This window comes from Danio rerio, chromosome 1, assembly GCF_049306965.1.
Source record: "Danio rerio strain Tuebingen ecotype United States chromosome 1, GRCz12tu, whole genome shotgun sequence".
Lineage (NCBI taxonomy): Eukaryota > Metazoa > Chordata > Actinopteri > Cypriniformes > Danionidae > Danio > Danio rerio.
The window spans coordinates 50888462-50905974 of NC_133176.1; the positions used below are offsets into that span (position 1 = coordinate 50888462).

General features: G+C 36.2%; 1 protein-coding gene across 12 annotated transcripts in view; it reads left to right on the forward strand.

Annotated features, from left to right (window-relative positions):
* Window positions 1-17513, forward strand: part of sh3pxd2aa (SH3 and PX domains 2Aa) — a 168337-nt gene that overhangs the window by 64107 nt on the left and 86717 nt on the right. For all 12 annotated transcript variants that reach the window (XM_021475313.3, XM_009293905.5, XM_021475323.3 and 9 more), the window contains 2 exons: window positions 5797-5872; window positions 11594-11670. In XM_021475313.3, coding sequence (XP_021330988.1) covers window positions 5797-5872; window positions 11594-11670 — 153 coding nt within the window. Of the gene's footprint in view, window positions 1-5796; window positions 5873-11593; window positions 11671-17513 lie in introns of those variants that run through there.

Consider the following 17513-nt stretch of genomic DNA (forward strand, 5'->3'; position numbering starts at 1 on the left):
GTCATTGGTCAAAGAATAAGCCAGACCTAAAATATTCCTACACTGATTTTTAAGCCTAACTTTTTTTGAATGTGGTTTGTTTAGATTTATTTGATGAAATATTGCCCGTTTGTTTGCGAGAGTTGTTCATATGCATCACAGGGAGTTGTATGATAAGAGTGAACATGTTCCTCATGCTCAGCAAGCAGGAAGAAACTCATAAGAACTTATGAATAATAAAGGCACATATGATTTGATATGGAATCACTGCAGCAGATGGAACGGAAATGCTGTTTCTGAAAGCTGATGTATAGATATATGTATGTGTATATGTGTGTGTGTGTCTTCATTCTTCATACCCATTCTATTCCACACACACACCCTGTCGTCCAATCACTGGCTGGCTCTTCTCTTTCCCCACCCCCTGTTGCTATGGAGACTCAGGAAGTCTTCCAGGTGCTTTTGTGCTTGGGAAATATAGCAACTTCTCCTCTTTTTTGTGTGTCCTCGCTCACATCTTCATCCTTCTTCTCCTCTTCCTTCATCTTCTGATCGCTGCCATTTTATATATTTATCATATATCACTCTGCCTTTTGTCCTATCTTTCCTTCTACATTCCTTCCCCCTCTTCATCTCTGTATCTTGATTTTTGTTTCTCGTTGTTTTCAGATGATCTTTTTTTCTCTCTCTGCACACTGAGCAGTGAATGTCTTGTTTTCCTCCTCCACAACCTACAGAGATCTACATACAAGAGGTTTTATTTATTTATTTATTTTGCTTTGGTTAGTCACTGATCTTAGTCAGTCGTTTGTGCAAACATGGTGTTCAGTACAAGGTGTCAACAAGGGTCAAAAAGAGCATCATCTGGAAAACACGTTTGCAGAAACACATTTGTATACAAACACCTGATAAACAGTGAAAACAGAGAGTGCGTAATCATTTAGATGTTGTTGTTTTTGTCTCTGATGCTTTCCAAAAGGCAAATAAAAAAAATCTGGAAAACCTTTTACAATTTAGAATGAATGCTATACACTTACCGGCCACTTTATTAAGCTGTGGTGTTGATGCTCAATTGGTAACGGGCCCAAAGTGTGCCAAGAAAATATCCCCTACACCTTTACACCACCACCACCAGCCTGAACTGTTGATACAAGACAGGATGGAACCATGCATTCATGTTGTTGATGCCAAATTCTGACCCTAATATCTGAATGTCGCAGCAAAAATCATGACTCTTCAGTCCAGGCAAAGTTTTTCAGATCTTCTATTGTCCAATTTTGGTCAGCCTGTGTGATTTGTAGCCTCAGATCTGTTAAATGTTTTAAAATGACAGATTTCTGCTTTATATTAAATAGTCTGCTAAAAAAAAAAAAAAAATCAAGTTTAAGATTTTGGCTAAATGAAAGTGCAAAATGTTTAATGCCTTTGAGATGTGATCTGAGTTTATCCTCCAATTCTTCATGCTATTTGATCCAGATTCACCGCTGTATCTGTGTGCATTAATCACTGCTTGCATTGACCTCTCAAATAGGGGTGTCTGTGATCCTTGTATGGTCTGAGTTGACTCAGATTTCAATTACTCTGTGGCATGGATTCATGCAAAAACATGACGGAGAATGTTTTACGGAAGATGTTTCAGTAACACCAGAAGAAACTGCAAGATGTTGTGTCCTGGTACCACAGCCTGACCTTGTTTTGCCAGGAGAGCAAATGTTCTGACAGGATTAATTAAAAGAAAACAAGTTAAAAGCCAGTTTTGTAAACATAAGCAAAAACAGCCTTAAAAATGTCGATGTCTCTTAGCTTCTGCAGTGTTTTATATATTTTTTAAAGATTCAAACTAAAAAATATTCCAAATCTAAAGTCTCATTTTGGTGTGTCTCAACAATCTGGCATTATTTTGGCAATAATGTTTTGCTGATTACACGTGTGATCTTATTAACATTATTAGCGATTTCTAATAACTTCATTCATTCTTTAATTTTCCTTCAGCTTAGTTACTTTATTTATCAGGGGTCACCACAGTGGAATGAACCGCCAACTTTTCCAGCATATGTTTTACACAGCGAATACCCTTCCAGCTGCAACCCAGTATTGGGACACACCTGTACACTTTCACATTTATTACGGCTAATTTAGTTTATTCAGTTCACTTTTAGCGCATGTCTTTGGACTATGGGGGAAACCGGAGCACCCGGAGGAAACCCATGCCACCACAAGGAGAACATGCAAACTCCTCACAGAATACTCGAACCAGCGACCTTCTTGCAGTTAGGCGACAGTGATAACCACTGAGCCAACGTCTCACCTTAAAGTAACTTAGGGTTAGGGTTATTTAGAGAGTCATTCTCTTATGATCAATTTCATAAAGTCACCCGCCTTCCTCCAAATTCTGAAACTTTTTTGAAAAGTTTACAAATCATTTGATTAAAATCATATCTAACTGTAAACAAGCGGTTGCAGGTCCTATGTTCAATACTTTGCTGCTGAGGGGGATTTTATTGTAGATTGAACATAAAACAATGCAAATTGAAATAGATTGAACATTAAACAATTAATTTGCCCCCAAAAAACTGTTAATTCAGCTCATATTAGTTAAGTAGTTTCAACAACCAGCAAAAAAAAAAAAAAAAAAAAAAAACATTTTTTGAGTGTATGTGAATGGTCTCTAATAGGACACAGGGTTGTTGCTAGATCAAATATAGTTGCGGCCGAAAGTTAACGAAAATGATTTATTATTATTTTTTAAATTTCCCATTAATTGTATTTTATTAACGTCTACCTCCCCAACCCTAAACCCTGTATTTTATTAACGTCTAACTCCCCAGTAATGTAAAAACAGTAGTTGCACCGAGTATTATTCATGTTATCTATTAAATTACCCAATACATTTTATTTTTTAATGTCTCCCCCTACCCTAACCTAAAACTCAACCGTCACAGTTATGTAAAATTAATAATTATTGTTATAGAGTGTTATAAAAAATGCTGCTTTATTGATGTGCGTATCGCACTTCCGTATCCAGTGTAGAAATCTAAGGGGCGGGGGTGGGGGGTTGTGCGACGGATCTGAAGGGTGGGAAGGAATGTGGCGGAGAGGGGTGCGCAAAGTTGGTGAGGACCAGGTGGGAGATGCACGGTTTTTGGAAGATTATCATTTGTTTGCAGGCATCGAGAAGTCTCTATGCATTTGAGGGAAACTCACGGAACTTCTGGGAGACTTGGGATGTCTGCCAATAGCACATGTCTTTGGACTGTGGGGGAAACCGGAGCACCTGGAGGAAACCCGTGGCAACATAGAGAGATTATGCAAACTTTACTCAGAAATGCCAACTGACCCAGCTGGGATTCGAACCAGCGACCTTCTTGCTGTGAGACGACAGTGCTAACCACTGAGCCACAGTGCCGCCTGTCCACATATATATTATTGCAATTTCTTTATAAGATGACAAATTATTACTCATTTTCATTCAGAGTTTCAAATCTTTTCCTAATCTGTTTGTAACCGTCAAGCAATTTGGTTCCCACAGCATCTCCTTCTAAATTGTACAGAGTCTCTCAGTTCTTGTAAATGTTTCTTGCTAATGATTGCGGCCCGCTGGGAGCTTTCAGTCAGAGCTCTTGCAGGGTCACATTTGCATGGGAGCAGCTCGTGAAGAATCCTCCAGCTTCTGCTGACACTTTCCTGGAGTTGTTTTTGATTCTTAGAATGGAGGTTTACATTTGTTTGTGGGATCCTTAAAAATAATCTGCAGCTGTTTGCACTTAAAATCCCCCAAAGGAGCGGTCGTGGAGAAGCTACAGAAAATAAAGTGAATAAAATAAGCTCAGGATTATTAACAGAGATCGTGGTTTTGTGTTATTTTTTTAGTTTTTAGCATTTTCACTATTGACGGTATGGTGGTTTAGTGGTTAGCACTGTCGCCTCACAGCAAGAAGGGTGCTGGTTCGAGTCCCAGCTGGAGTTTGCATGTTGTCCCCACTTTGCCATGGGTTTTCTCCAGATGCTCTGGTTTCCCCCACAGTCCAAAAACATGCGCTAAAAGTGAATTGGCTGAACTAAATTGGCCGTATTGTATGCGTCTGTAAATAAGCTTTTCACTCATCATAGCACACGTGCTGCTGATGATGTGACAATAAAAAGTGATTTGATTTGATTAGAGAATGTATGGGTGTTTCCCCTTAGTGGGTTGCAGCTGGAAAGGCATTCACTGTGAAAAACATATGCCGGAATAGTTGATGGTTCATTCCGCTGTGACGACCCCTGAAAAATTAGGGACTAAGCCGAAGGAAATTGGATTGTTACAGTACACCGAGGTCAGAACAGCTCAACTTATATTTGTTAAATTATTTCAAATCATCAATGAATCCGTTTAAACTGATCAAACACAATTATTTTGGCACAAAAAATGCTTCTCTAAAAAATGTTCAAATATTAAATTATTTAATAAATTATTTGTAAATTGACCTTAGTTTGCATTTCGGAAGTGTGCTCGTTTCTCCAATTGTTTTGGAATTGACAGTTGAACTGTCGCCTATGAGGGAAATGACTAGGAAAAACAAACAGCATAAAATTGCTCAACAAACAAGTTTGTTCATGACTATTCACTACTGGTCAAAAGTTTTTTTTTTTTTTTTTTTAAGAAAATTATTCTGTACAATCATTCGGCATTTATTAAATGTAAAAAAGTTACATTGTTAAATATTTATAAAAAATTAAATAACAGCCTTCTTATTGTACGTAGTTTCAAAGAAATTATTACTCCAGTCATTATTGCTTTTATTACTATTACCAATAATAATAATAATAATAATAAATAAATAAATAAATAAATAAATAAATAAATAATAATAATATTTGAGTAATGAAGCTGAATGTTCATCTTTAAAATCACCGGAATAAATTATTAAATAAAATTATAATCTATGTATGAACAGATTTTTATAGTGCAATAACATTTCACAATTTGTCCTGTATTTGTGATGATATAAATGCAGTCTTGGTGAGCAGGAGAAACTTATTTTAAAATATTTAAAAATCCTAATGAGCCCACATTTTTGACCAATAGTTTTTTTTACAGCTAACAATGACTGGAAGTCTCGAACCAATAACGTTCCAATGGCTGAGCCCGCTTGTATGCAAAAAATAAGGTCAATTCTATAAAAAAACACTGAGAATTTATTCATTCATTGATTTTCTTTCAACTTTTTATCCGCGGAATGAACCACCAACTATTCCTGCATATGTTTCACACAGCGAATGCCTGCTTTAGGTATATAGTTTTGTATTATTTTCAGTCGTTTGGGATGCAGTAACACACAGTCAAATATTTTGCTGAACTGATCCATCACTTTTAACGCTCATAAATGTTCATAAAAGTTCTCGTGCTGCAGGTATTAGGAGGTTTGCTGAAGGTGCAGCTGACCCGCAGTGAGGGGTTTGCATCTTTAATACACTAATAAACTTCATTGAAAAGAAAGAATGATTAATAAATCCATATGAAACCCTCTTATGAGTCCCTTAAAAGTCACGTCACGTCTTCAGTTTTACCATCAGGCATGCTTTGCACTTTTTCACACTACAAGCGCACCGCGCCAAAGCCCAACTGAACCGTGCTTTATCACACCTCTTGTAAACGGGCCAGGGCCGGCCAACTGAATCTTACCTGGGCATGAATAGGAGCCCTCACACTTCTCAAACGAGCCGGGAAACGGGGGTCAAATGTGCCTGGGCACGGTTCGAATAGCCTAGTGTGAGTACGCTCTAATAATTTGATTATACTAATTTGTTGTTGATGTTTCTTGTGTCGTCCCACAGATGCAGATACTCGACAAGTTCCCAATCGAGGGAGGGCAGAAAGATCCAAAAAAGAGGATTATCCCATTTCTTCCAGGTGATTTTTGGATGAAACACACACACACACACACACACACACACACACACACACACACACACACACACACACACACACACACACACACACACACACACACTTACAGACACATTCAAAACACACACACACAAACACATACACCCCCTTCTCCACACACAGACAGACACACATAAAATCACACACATACAAACACAAACATACACAAAAACAAGTAAAATACACACACACACACACACACACACACACATACAAAAACACAATTACAAACACATACACAGAAAGACAAAGACAAACACACACAAAAACACACACAAAAACACACACATACACCCCTTCCCCCCACACACAGATAGACACACATACAAACACATACACAGACATACACACACAAACACTAACACAAAACACACGCACACAGACAGTCAGACAGTCAGACAGACATACAAAAACATCCACACATACAAAACATCCACACATACAAAAACACACAAACACGCACACACAAAAACACACACATACACCCTCCTCTCCACACAGACAGACACACATACAAACACACACACATAGACACACAGACACACACAAACACAAATAAAACACACACACACATACCTCCATATCCACAGTGTCAGCAGATCTGTCCGCTATAAGTCATGGTTATGCTAGGATGGGGTCGTGCTTCTGTTCTTGACTTACACACACACATTTGCAGGAAGCACACTAGTCATTGAGATGAGCAGCACCGTTGCTGAAGAACAAGAGCCATCAATAAGAAGAAAAGGAGGAGAGTGAGACAGAGACACAGAGAGATGGAGACAGGGCTTTTTTCTTGGCTTGCTGACGCAGCTGCTCTTTTCTCTGGATGTGTCGCGTGTGTGTGTGTCTCTCTCTTCTTTCTCTCCATCTGATTCTTTCAGTTTGTTCATCTCTCTTTCTCTCAGTATGAATGCTTTCGCTCTGACTAGCACTGGCTATCCAATGGATCTAAACTGGAATGCAATGTAATTGGTTTAGATTACTGGAATATTAAGTGGATTATAAAAGCCATTGTGAGGATTTGTAAGGGAATATTGGGGTGTCAGGTGGCAAATCATTAAATCTATGCTCTGTCTCTATTTAATTCCAGTCTGATTGTTGGACTCCAGTGGGACGGCGGAGTGGGACAGATTAGATTTCCTTGTATTCACACATAAGAGTTAAAGTCAAAATGATTTGTCCTCTTTTATTTAGATATTAAAAATTTAAAGTCCTCTCGTTATTTAAATATTTCCTAAATGATGTTTAACAGAGCAAGGAAATTTTCACTGTACGTCTGATAATATTTTATCTTCTGGAGAAAGTCTTATTTGTTTTATTTCGGCTAGAATGAAAGCAATTTTTAAAATTTTTAAACACCATTTTAAGGTAAAAATTATTAGCCCCCTTAAGAAATTTTTTTCAACTGTCTACAGAACAAACCATCATTATACAATAACTTGCCTAATTACCCTAACCTGCCTAGTTCACCTAATTAACCTAGTTAAGCCTTTAAATGCCAATTTAAGCTGGATAGAAGTGTCTTGAAAAATATCTAGTCAAATATTATTTACTGTCATTATAGCAAAGACTAAAAAAATCAGTTATTAGAAATGAGTTATTAAAACTATTATGTTTAGAAATGTGTTAAAAAAATCTCTCTGTTAAACAGAAATTGGGGGAAAATAAACAGTGGGCTAATAATTCAGGGGGCTAATAATTCTGACTTCAACTATATATATATATTTATACATGTATACATATATGTTGACTGGCATGTATGCAGTCGACACGCATAAAGGAAAATAGGAAGAGCGAAATAGTTTGTCTCCTTATCATTCCTTAAAGTCTCCGGGTAAACGCTGGGACACCTGGCACCCGTCACAAAACCGATAGCAACAGAGAAATACTGTAGACTGTAATAAACTGTAGGGAGAGATATCTCTGTAGACAAATGGCATTTCATGTCACATTCAGCCTTACAATCTTAAAGTGTGAGCAAAATCAGCTGTTTTATCATCACTTTAGAAATTACGCTATAGAGAGTTATTCAAACACTAGCTCTAAATTGACGTTGGTGAATTAGTAACGACTTCTGCTGTTCTGACGTCAGCTGCAGATGTGAATGATTGGCGGAAGAAAGTAGTTCCTAATACAAAAGGGCTTTAGACTCTCCGTGTTGGATTTTCTTTTTTATATACACAATTGTGCCATCGAACTGTTGTACAAACGCAATACCACACTCATAGCAGTGCGATATGGCCTGCGACCTCGTGCCAAAGCACGCCTCTCACCAGTGCTGATATACAGCCATATCGCACTGCTACTGTACGAGTGTGATATTGCTCGTATATACATACATATGTATGTATGGGGCTGTCTAAATTAGCACGTTAACGCATGTGTTAAATTTGATATATTTAACACATTAAAAAATAACGCAAATAATGCAGTTGCCGTTTTTTTTTTGTTTATTTCTGTTTTGGCTGACGTGTGTTCATAGAGGCGACCTAGGCGTCCGCCTTGGGCAGCAGAATAGTGACCGAACCCCCCGGTCCTCACTTTCATCGGCTACACCCACCCCCTCAGGGATTCAGCAGTTCACTTTCATTCTGCAAATTTTCATTCATGATGTTTTAATGGAATTTGAAACCGCATGGCCAACAGAAAGAAAAACCTCCGCATTTCAAGACCCGGGTGATCTTTTAAGGTAATCAAAAATCGCTGCTTACATGGTAGACTATTAATCAGTATTATCTTAATCATAAAAGTGGAGGGATGGTGTCCATGTAAATGTACTCAGTGAAAGTGGTAGATGGAAGTCCCAAGCTGTCAAAGACAGACTTATTCTCTGCCTTTAAGCTGCTTCCATGAGCCCTCACATTTCATAAGTTTGACGTGTTTCCCCCCTACATGCAACTTTTGTAAAGCGTCTTCTTCACGTTGTTGTGTCAGAATCCTTGTGAAATATAGCCATACTTTAGAACGCTTAGTTTAAGCAAATTTGATGAACGCGCACGCGTGTGTGTGTGTTTGTGTTTCTATTCCACTTATAATCCAACATGGAAATAATTTTTGTGTTATTGGTATTGATTGTTTTGAAATTCAAATGGCACTTAGATGCCTGTGTTTTTATTTCTGTAATACAGCATTACGCGATTAATCATGAATGATTAATTACTAGGGATGTAACAATATTGTAAATACCGTCATACCGCAATAGTAATTTTTTTCAATATTACTGTAGGCGCATAACTCAATAAAACTATATTTCTGAGAAAAGTTTGCTCAGGCGATTGAAGCGAACGGGAGGTATCGGGAACTACAATTCCCATCAGCCTAGGCGTGGCAATCATCCTTTGCGGTCTGATGTCACTACAGATCCAGTAATGCGGAAATGGAGTGTGTTGCTAGTAACGGAAGAAAAAGAGCTGGAAATGATCAAACCTAAAGCGGGTTTTAAATCAGATGTGTGGAAGCATTTCGGTTTCTTTCTAATGCTAATTTGTATGTCATTGATATGTTCAGTGCTAAGGTAAATAAACACTTTTGGCACTTTTTTTGAGTCTATTCATTAGTTTTGTTTTTCCTGTAAATTATTCAATAAATACCGTACCGTGCCATTCATACTGAGGTATTATCGTACCGTGAAATTCTGATACCGTTACATCCCTATTAATTACGTTTTGTGATTATATATATATATATATATATTGTATATATATATATATATATATATATATATATATATATATATATATATATATATATATATATTTATATATATATATATATATATATATATATATATATATATATATATATATATATATATTTTTTTTTTTTTTTTTTACGTTTTTGCCAGTTATACAATATTACAAAAGGCTGTTTCTGCCGTTGGAAAAAAAATTATGTATGATTTAATTCAAGTAGATAATTTGCTCCTTTATGTACAACATCTTTTTTTGTTTGTTTCACAATTTGAGTTTCTAAATTGTGCTTTTTTTTTCAATTGTGACTTTATTTCTTGCTATTGATGCTGATGGTATTTATATCTTGGAAAAGTTATCGAACTTGGCTAAAATATACCATGCTTATCTTTAGATATTTTTAGATTAGATTAGATTAGATTCAACTTTATTGTCATTACACATGTACTAGTACAAGCCAAGGAAATGCAGTTTAAGTCTAACTCGGAGTGCAGTAGCAGCAAGTGCAGGGTATTGGTGTAAGTTATAAAGTGCAATTATAGAAAACTATGGTGATATTTACAGATGAATGTACTTGAATTAGCCATGATTAGAGATTTACAGTAGATGAATATATGTCCAGATTGCTATTAATAATCAGAGGTATAAATATAGATACGAACATAATTAGAAATGTATATGTACAGTGGGTATGTACAATTCAAGATGAATTAGTGCAACATAGTGCGATGCATATTAAAGAATCATTTTGTCAGTCTTTAAGATTTTATGAAACATTCTGCAAGGTAATTTGCACATTTCCCCCCCTCGGTCTTCTAAATTTATTTCTTGCGGTTGAAGCTAATGTAGTTATAACCTCCAAAAAAACTTTTAAATGATGTTAGAGTTTATGAATTTGAACTAAAAGCTGCAACATTTTTGTTTTGCATTCATCTGTCTTTTCTAGCACACTGCTAAGTGTCTCTGAGTGTTTTCTTGAGCTTGAGAACATGACAGCTGGAGTTTTTTGCTATAGGGTGATTTCATCTCCTTCAAACTGTCTGAAGCTGATTAAGATGTTCCAGATCTCAAGAAGAACACATGGCGTTTCTCTAAATGCACTGGGCTTTTCTACAACAGTGAAAGTTATTTTTTCTCTTCAGTCAAATCAGTATTTGTGAATAGTTTCACTGGCACAACAAGTAGCTATTTAGATTTGTTTACTTATATATTTTTTATTAAATTTTGTGAATAATTTTATTTTATTTGTCAACTTTAATTTAACTTTAATTTTAATTTAATTTAATTTAATTTAATTTAATTTAATTTAATTTAATTTAATTTAATTTAATTCCTCCAAGATGTCTGAAGCAGATATCAAAAAGAAACATATTATTTTATTTGATTATTTTTTAATTTATTTTCTTTTCTTTTTTTTTTTCTTTTTTTTTTATATATTATTTCCACCTAAATTTCTGAAGCTGATTGATGTTCCAGATCTCAAAAAGAGACATGGCATTCCTCTAAATTCATTTAGCTTTTTTTACAATTGTGAAAGATTTTTTTTAGTCAAGCCAGTGTTTGCAAACAGATTAACTGGCAACACCATGAATATGACATTTAGGTATTTAGGTTTAACTATTTATAGGTGTATATTAATATGTATTTTTTGTAAAATAATTGTTTACTTGTCAACTTTTATTTTACTTTCAATCATTTAATTTAATTTAATATAATAGTTTTTTTTTATTTAATTAAAATTGATTTATTTTTCTTAAAGACAGGTAATCTGATTTGTGTATAATCTGTTAAATTATATTATTATTATTATTATATTAGTTAAATTATTATTTTTAAGTTAACTACTGCCACATAAATAATGTTACCTTGGCAAAATTATTTTACACAAAAAACCTTATAATACACTTGATAAAACCACTCATGTAGATCTCTTTCATTATTCTTACAAGATTTCCAGGAGTAGACCATGCATTTGATTTTGTCTTTTATTTTAAAGGCAAAATCCTTTTCCGACGAAGTCATGTAAGAGACGTGGCCATGAAGAGACTACGCTTTATTGACGACTATTGCAGAGTAAGTCTCTCATTTCCTTCCTTCCTTCCTCTTTGTCAGAGCTTTTGTTTTTTTGTCCTCTTTTATTTTCTTATCTAATATGCGTAGGCCATATTACTTTATTTAGAAAGCCATTAACATGTGAGAGGTTCTATGCAGCTTTGTCCTTCAACAAACACTGTTTATGTTTGTGTCACATGTTGTCATGGGGAAGTGCTATTCAGGACATCATTAAAAGTGTTGTTATTGCTTTGGCGTGCCTCAGGGTTCAGTATTAAGCCCATTTTCTTTTTTGAAAAAGTTATTAAGGAGCTGTTTGTGTGTTTACTGTGATTATGTTAAAGATACTATAATGGGCAATGTTGCAAATCACACAATTGTGAAAGCATAATCCTAAAAACAAACTTCTTTATCTCACTTTTCTGACTTTATTTCTTAAAGTTGCATATTTATAGGTTTTCTCATAATTGTGGCTTTATTTCTTGGAACTCAAAAGTTTAAAACACAATTCTGACCTCAGAGTTTTTACTTTTTTTTTAGTCTCAGCATTTATATTTAGTTAGTAAAGTCACAATTGCAAAGCATAGACAAAGAATTCTGTCTGCAATGCTGTGTTCACACCAGACACAGCATGTGCGAATAAATGTAAATAGATTTCACGTGTAAATAGACTCGTGAACATATTGAGTTTACTTCTTTGATTCACACGTCAAATTTGCTTCAGTCACGCATGACATTCAAACACAATAGACGCAGATTCCCATCATAGGCGAAGCTTCTGTTTGCCTGGTGACTCTAGCTTCATTGCTAAATGACTAACATGGATGTTATTGAGAGAATAGCTGTGTTTATGTGCTTTAGCAAGGCTGAAAAACAGCGTAGATTCATTTGGCGCCGTGTCTGAATCCACTAGATCCTTTCATAGGTGCACCCAGCTCTGTAAGTTCTCCAGAAACTTTCCAGCTTTCAGCTGGTAGCAGTTGAATGAGCTGTTGTTTGTTGTCAGCAAAGATTTTCCCTCTGGACACCAACAACAGGCACTAGGTCATAATCACGGCCCTACAAGAGCAAGCTCCTGATTAGTTAAGTGCAGACTTTCCAACTCGAGCAATCTATGTGTTAAGCATGTCAAGTGCGTTAAACATGCAAAATGCTCAAGATACGCTGCTTCATTACAGCGAATCGCGTCATTCGCACAGCTATATTTCAGCGAATCACGTCATTCACACCACTTCATTCGAGCGAATCGCATCATTTACAGTGCTTAATTCGAGCCAATCACGTCATTCACAACACTTCATTCGAGTGAATTGCATCGTTCACACCACTTTATTTGTGCGAATCACATCATTGTCACCGCCTCAATTAAGCGAATCGCGTCATTAAATACGTTTTATTCAAGTGAATCGCATCATTAACACTGATTCATTCGAGCGAATTACGTCATACGCTTCCTCATTCGAGTGAATCGCTTCATTCGCACCACTTCATTTGAGTGAATCTCGTCATACGCTTCCACATTCGTGCGAAACGTGTCATTCACACCACTTCATTCGAGTGAATCGCTTCATATGCTTCCTCATTCGAGTGAATCGCGTCATTCGCACCACTTCATTTGAGTGATTCTCGTCATACGCTTCCACATTCGTGCGAAACATGTCATTCACACCACTTCATTCGAGTGAATCGCTTCATATGCTTCCTCATTCGAGTGAATCGCGTCATTCGCACCACTTCATTCGAGCGAATCTCGTCATACGCTTCAAGATTCGAGCGAAATGTGTCATTCGCACCACTTTATTCGAGTGAATCGCATCATACGCTTCCTCATTCGAGAAAATCCCGCTGCAGGATGTCTGTGCCCTTGAAGCTTCATCCGTTTCTGGTGTGAACGCAGCATAAGATATATAGCAAATGTGATAAAGTTTGCAATAACCATTTTCATTTTAAATGGTTATTTACTTTGTCCCCTACCTCATACAAGTATTTTAATTTGACTGTCTGTGGTCATTAAAAATCCCAGGATGTCTTTGAAAAAGAAAATGGGTTTAACCCCAGCATCCTGGCCAAATTTGCCCACTGGCCTCTGTCCATCATGGCCTCTTAACCATCCCATATCATAATCGGCTTCATCGCTCTGTCTCCTCTCCACCAATCAGCTGGCGTGTGGTGTGCGGTCTGGTGCAAAATGGCTGCCATCGCATCATCCAGGTGGATTCTGCACACTGATAGTGGATGAGGAGATTCCTTCCAATGTGTAAAGCGTTTAGATTGTCCAGAAAAGCGCTTAATAAATGTAAGGAATTATTATTATTAAGTCTAGTCAACTAAATATGCATAATGCAGCTTGCTATTCTTAGAAATGTGTGACCCTTTATATAAAATGCTGAATTTAAACTATTTAGTGTACTTTCAAGACCCCTCAACCTTTTGTTTTGACTTCCTCTAGGGGGTTTCAAGACATAAATGACAGTGTCAGATCCTCACAAACCACAAATAATATACGCTTTGAGTTTTATGCATGTTTATCACGTTTGAGAGCGAATTTGCCTCATTATCGCATAATATCTGCCATCTTGCTGAAATCTGATTATGCTAATGTGCCGAACAACAAAATTCCCTCAACACAAACAGAAATGAGTCTGTGAAAGGCTTTGACACACACAACACATTCAGTTACACAAGTATACAAATGACAACAAGCACTTTGCCGGTAGTCGTAGCTAACCCAATAACAGCCCTAAATTACTTGAAGGGATTTTAATGACTTGTTTCTTTATCTTTTCCCCTCGAGTGTCTTGTATCTTTCCCTTTCCTTCCCCCTCCTTCCTGTTGGAATAGAGACCACTTTTTTTTAAACAACACACACACACGCACACACACACACATACAGAGACAGTGGATGTAAACAAACACAGAGGCACACTCAAATGGAGAGCAGCTGTTAAACTGAGCTGAGATACTGAGCATTATGGGATGTCTTGGATGGTGCTGTTGTGACAACAATCTCCATTACACTCACATAAAGGATGTCACTTTAGAACCTAAAATTAAACATCCTTCTGATGCTCATCACTAGTGTTACATCCATTATTAATTGCATATTTAAATATGTGATGAGAGAATGAAACACACACAGAAATATTAAAAAAAAACTGAATAATGTTGACTGGAAATAAAAGTTAGCACTTCAGGTTTGTTGTTCTGGTACTGTATGTTTAGTTTATGTACAGTTAGAACAGGAGATGTGCTATTATATTATATTATATTATATTATATTATATTATATTATATTATATTATATTATATTATATTATATTATATTATATTATATTATATTATATGCTATGTTTATATATATAATTATTTAAATTTTAATTTATTTGTATATATTTAATATATTATTTAGCACATTGAAATAAAGTGTTGATTTAAATTAATAAATTTTTTTATTTAAATTTTTATTTTATTTTATTTTATTCTATTTTTATTCTAGATTTTATTTATTATATTATATTTGTTTTTTTTTATTTTATTCTATATTTTTATCTATGTTATATTTTATTTTTTATTTTCTTTTATTTCCTTTCCTCCTAAATGTCTGAAACCGATTAAGATGTTCCAGATCTCAAAAAGAGACATGGCATTACTCTTAATTCACTGAGCTTAATTTGAGAGACATGAATTGAATTGACCTTTTATGATTTATTTTATTTATTTCTTGCATTTTTTATTTTTGTTTTTTAGTTTAAAAATTGTAAATTGTGATCCAATATTTTTACATGATACAATATTATTATAGTTTTACCTTTCTAAAATAAAGGACTAAACTAACAGAGATTTATTTAAAAGTGCCCTATAATGAAAATCTGGGTATATACAAAGGCATAGTAGAACAATAAAAGTTTAGAAACTGGTATCATATAAGTCTCAGACTCCAATTTTTCCTCGTTCTCATGTAAATTCCACGAGTGTAAAACCCGGTGGATAACAGGCCAATCAGAAGACATTACTCTGATTGGGTTTATATTTGTTCGTGTTCAGCGTATATCAGGCTGTGTGTGTCTGAGCTTAATAATTTTCACGACACAAGTCATATATGCTCAATCATACACTAATCTAGATCTATCTAGATCTAACTCTATGAGTATTTTGTGAAGTAATAAATGAGCTTATTAAACCGTTTCTGGAGATTTTTTAAACTTACCAATGCCATAAACCTAATATGTACTGTAGATATCAGAGAACAGTTTAACTTATTAAACCAATGCAGTATATGGCACCTTTAAGTTGACAGGTGATCATGTAATTTTTTTGCAAGTTCAGCAATATTGTATTTAAATTTATTATTGGAAGTTGTATTTTACTGTTTTTATTATTTACTTTATTTTTTATTACACTAAATTAAAGCACACAATTGGCAGCCAGTTTAACTTAAATCAACATTTAATTATGCGACAGTTAATTGTATGACATTTAGATAACTAACTTCCTCCAGATTTCCTCTGTCCCTTCCCTGTAAAACAGAGAGAGAGAGAAAGAGAGAGAAAGAGAGAGAAAGAGAGAGAAAGAGAGAGAGAGAGAGAGAGAAAGAGAGAGAAAGAGAGATAGAGAGAGAAAAAGAGAGAGAGAGAGAGAAAGAGAGAGAAAGGGACGAGTCTTTGAAGAGCTCAAATGTAGGATGTTTACTAGCTATTTCCTGTAAAAGCCTTAATTAGACAAACCGTCTCCATTTAATTGCATTGTGTTCTTCAAAGATAAATAAATAACAGCATTTTTCTCCAGGGATTCTTCCCTCTCCCTCTCCCGCTCCTTCCGTTTTCGTTTTTTTCCTTCTTCCCTCTGTTCTTTCAATAATTTTCACATCGTGTTTGAGAGCTTGTAAAGCAGTTGAAACAGGCTGAATTTGTTAGACAAATGTTTAAGTGATGCATTGAAGCAAAATCACATCTTTATCACAGAACTTTAAAGGGTTCTTATGTAACCATTTGTATGGGACCCTTTGGTTCTTTGTTTATGTAAAACTCTTTAAATTGCCACTGTGTATAAAATGTGCTATATAAATAAACTTGCCTTGCCTTGTATGGGACTTGGTTGCTCTATCAAGGAAGCTAAAGACCATGGCCCCTAGCATCTGTCGCTAGAGCAGGTCAGAGAAGTGAGGTTTACCTGCATAGCACTTCACTAGCTGGCCTCTGTTACACCACCCATCCCCCCCCCCCACCCCCCCCCCCCCAAATCTCACTCCCATCCCTGACAAGCCCCCACATGTAACCCACTGGTCCTACTTCACCCAACCCATGCTGAGCTTGTATCGAACCGGCAACTTTACGCATGGGAGACAATTGCTCTGACAAGGTGGCTAAAGACCATGGCCCCTAGAATCTGTCGCTAGAGCACCTTTTAGAGGTCAGAGGAGTGAGGATTACCTGCACAGCACGTCACTAGCTGGCTTCTGTTACACTCACCTCCAAATCTCAGTCTCATCCCAGACGAGCCCCCACGTGTAACCCACTGGTCCTATTGCACCCAACCCACGGTGAACTGGGATTGAACCGGCGACTCTCCGCATGGGAGTCAGTTGTTCTATCATGGAGACTAAAGACCATGGCCCCTAGTGTTTGTCACTAGAGCACCTTTTATAGGTCAGAAGAGAGGTTTATCTGCACATCACTTCACTAGCTGGCCTCTGTCACACTCAACACCCCTCCCCCAAATCTCAGTCTCATCCAGGTCACTCCACCAATGTAACCTACCAGTCCTACACCACTCAACTTGCTCCGTGCTGGGATTGAACTAGCAGCTATTAGTATGGAAGTAGGTCAAGTAGCACATAGCATCAAGGAGGCTCAAGACCTTGATCT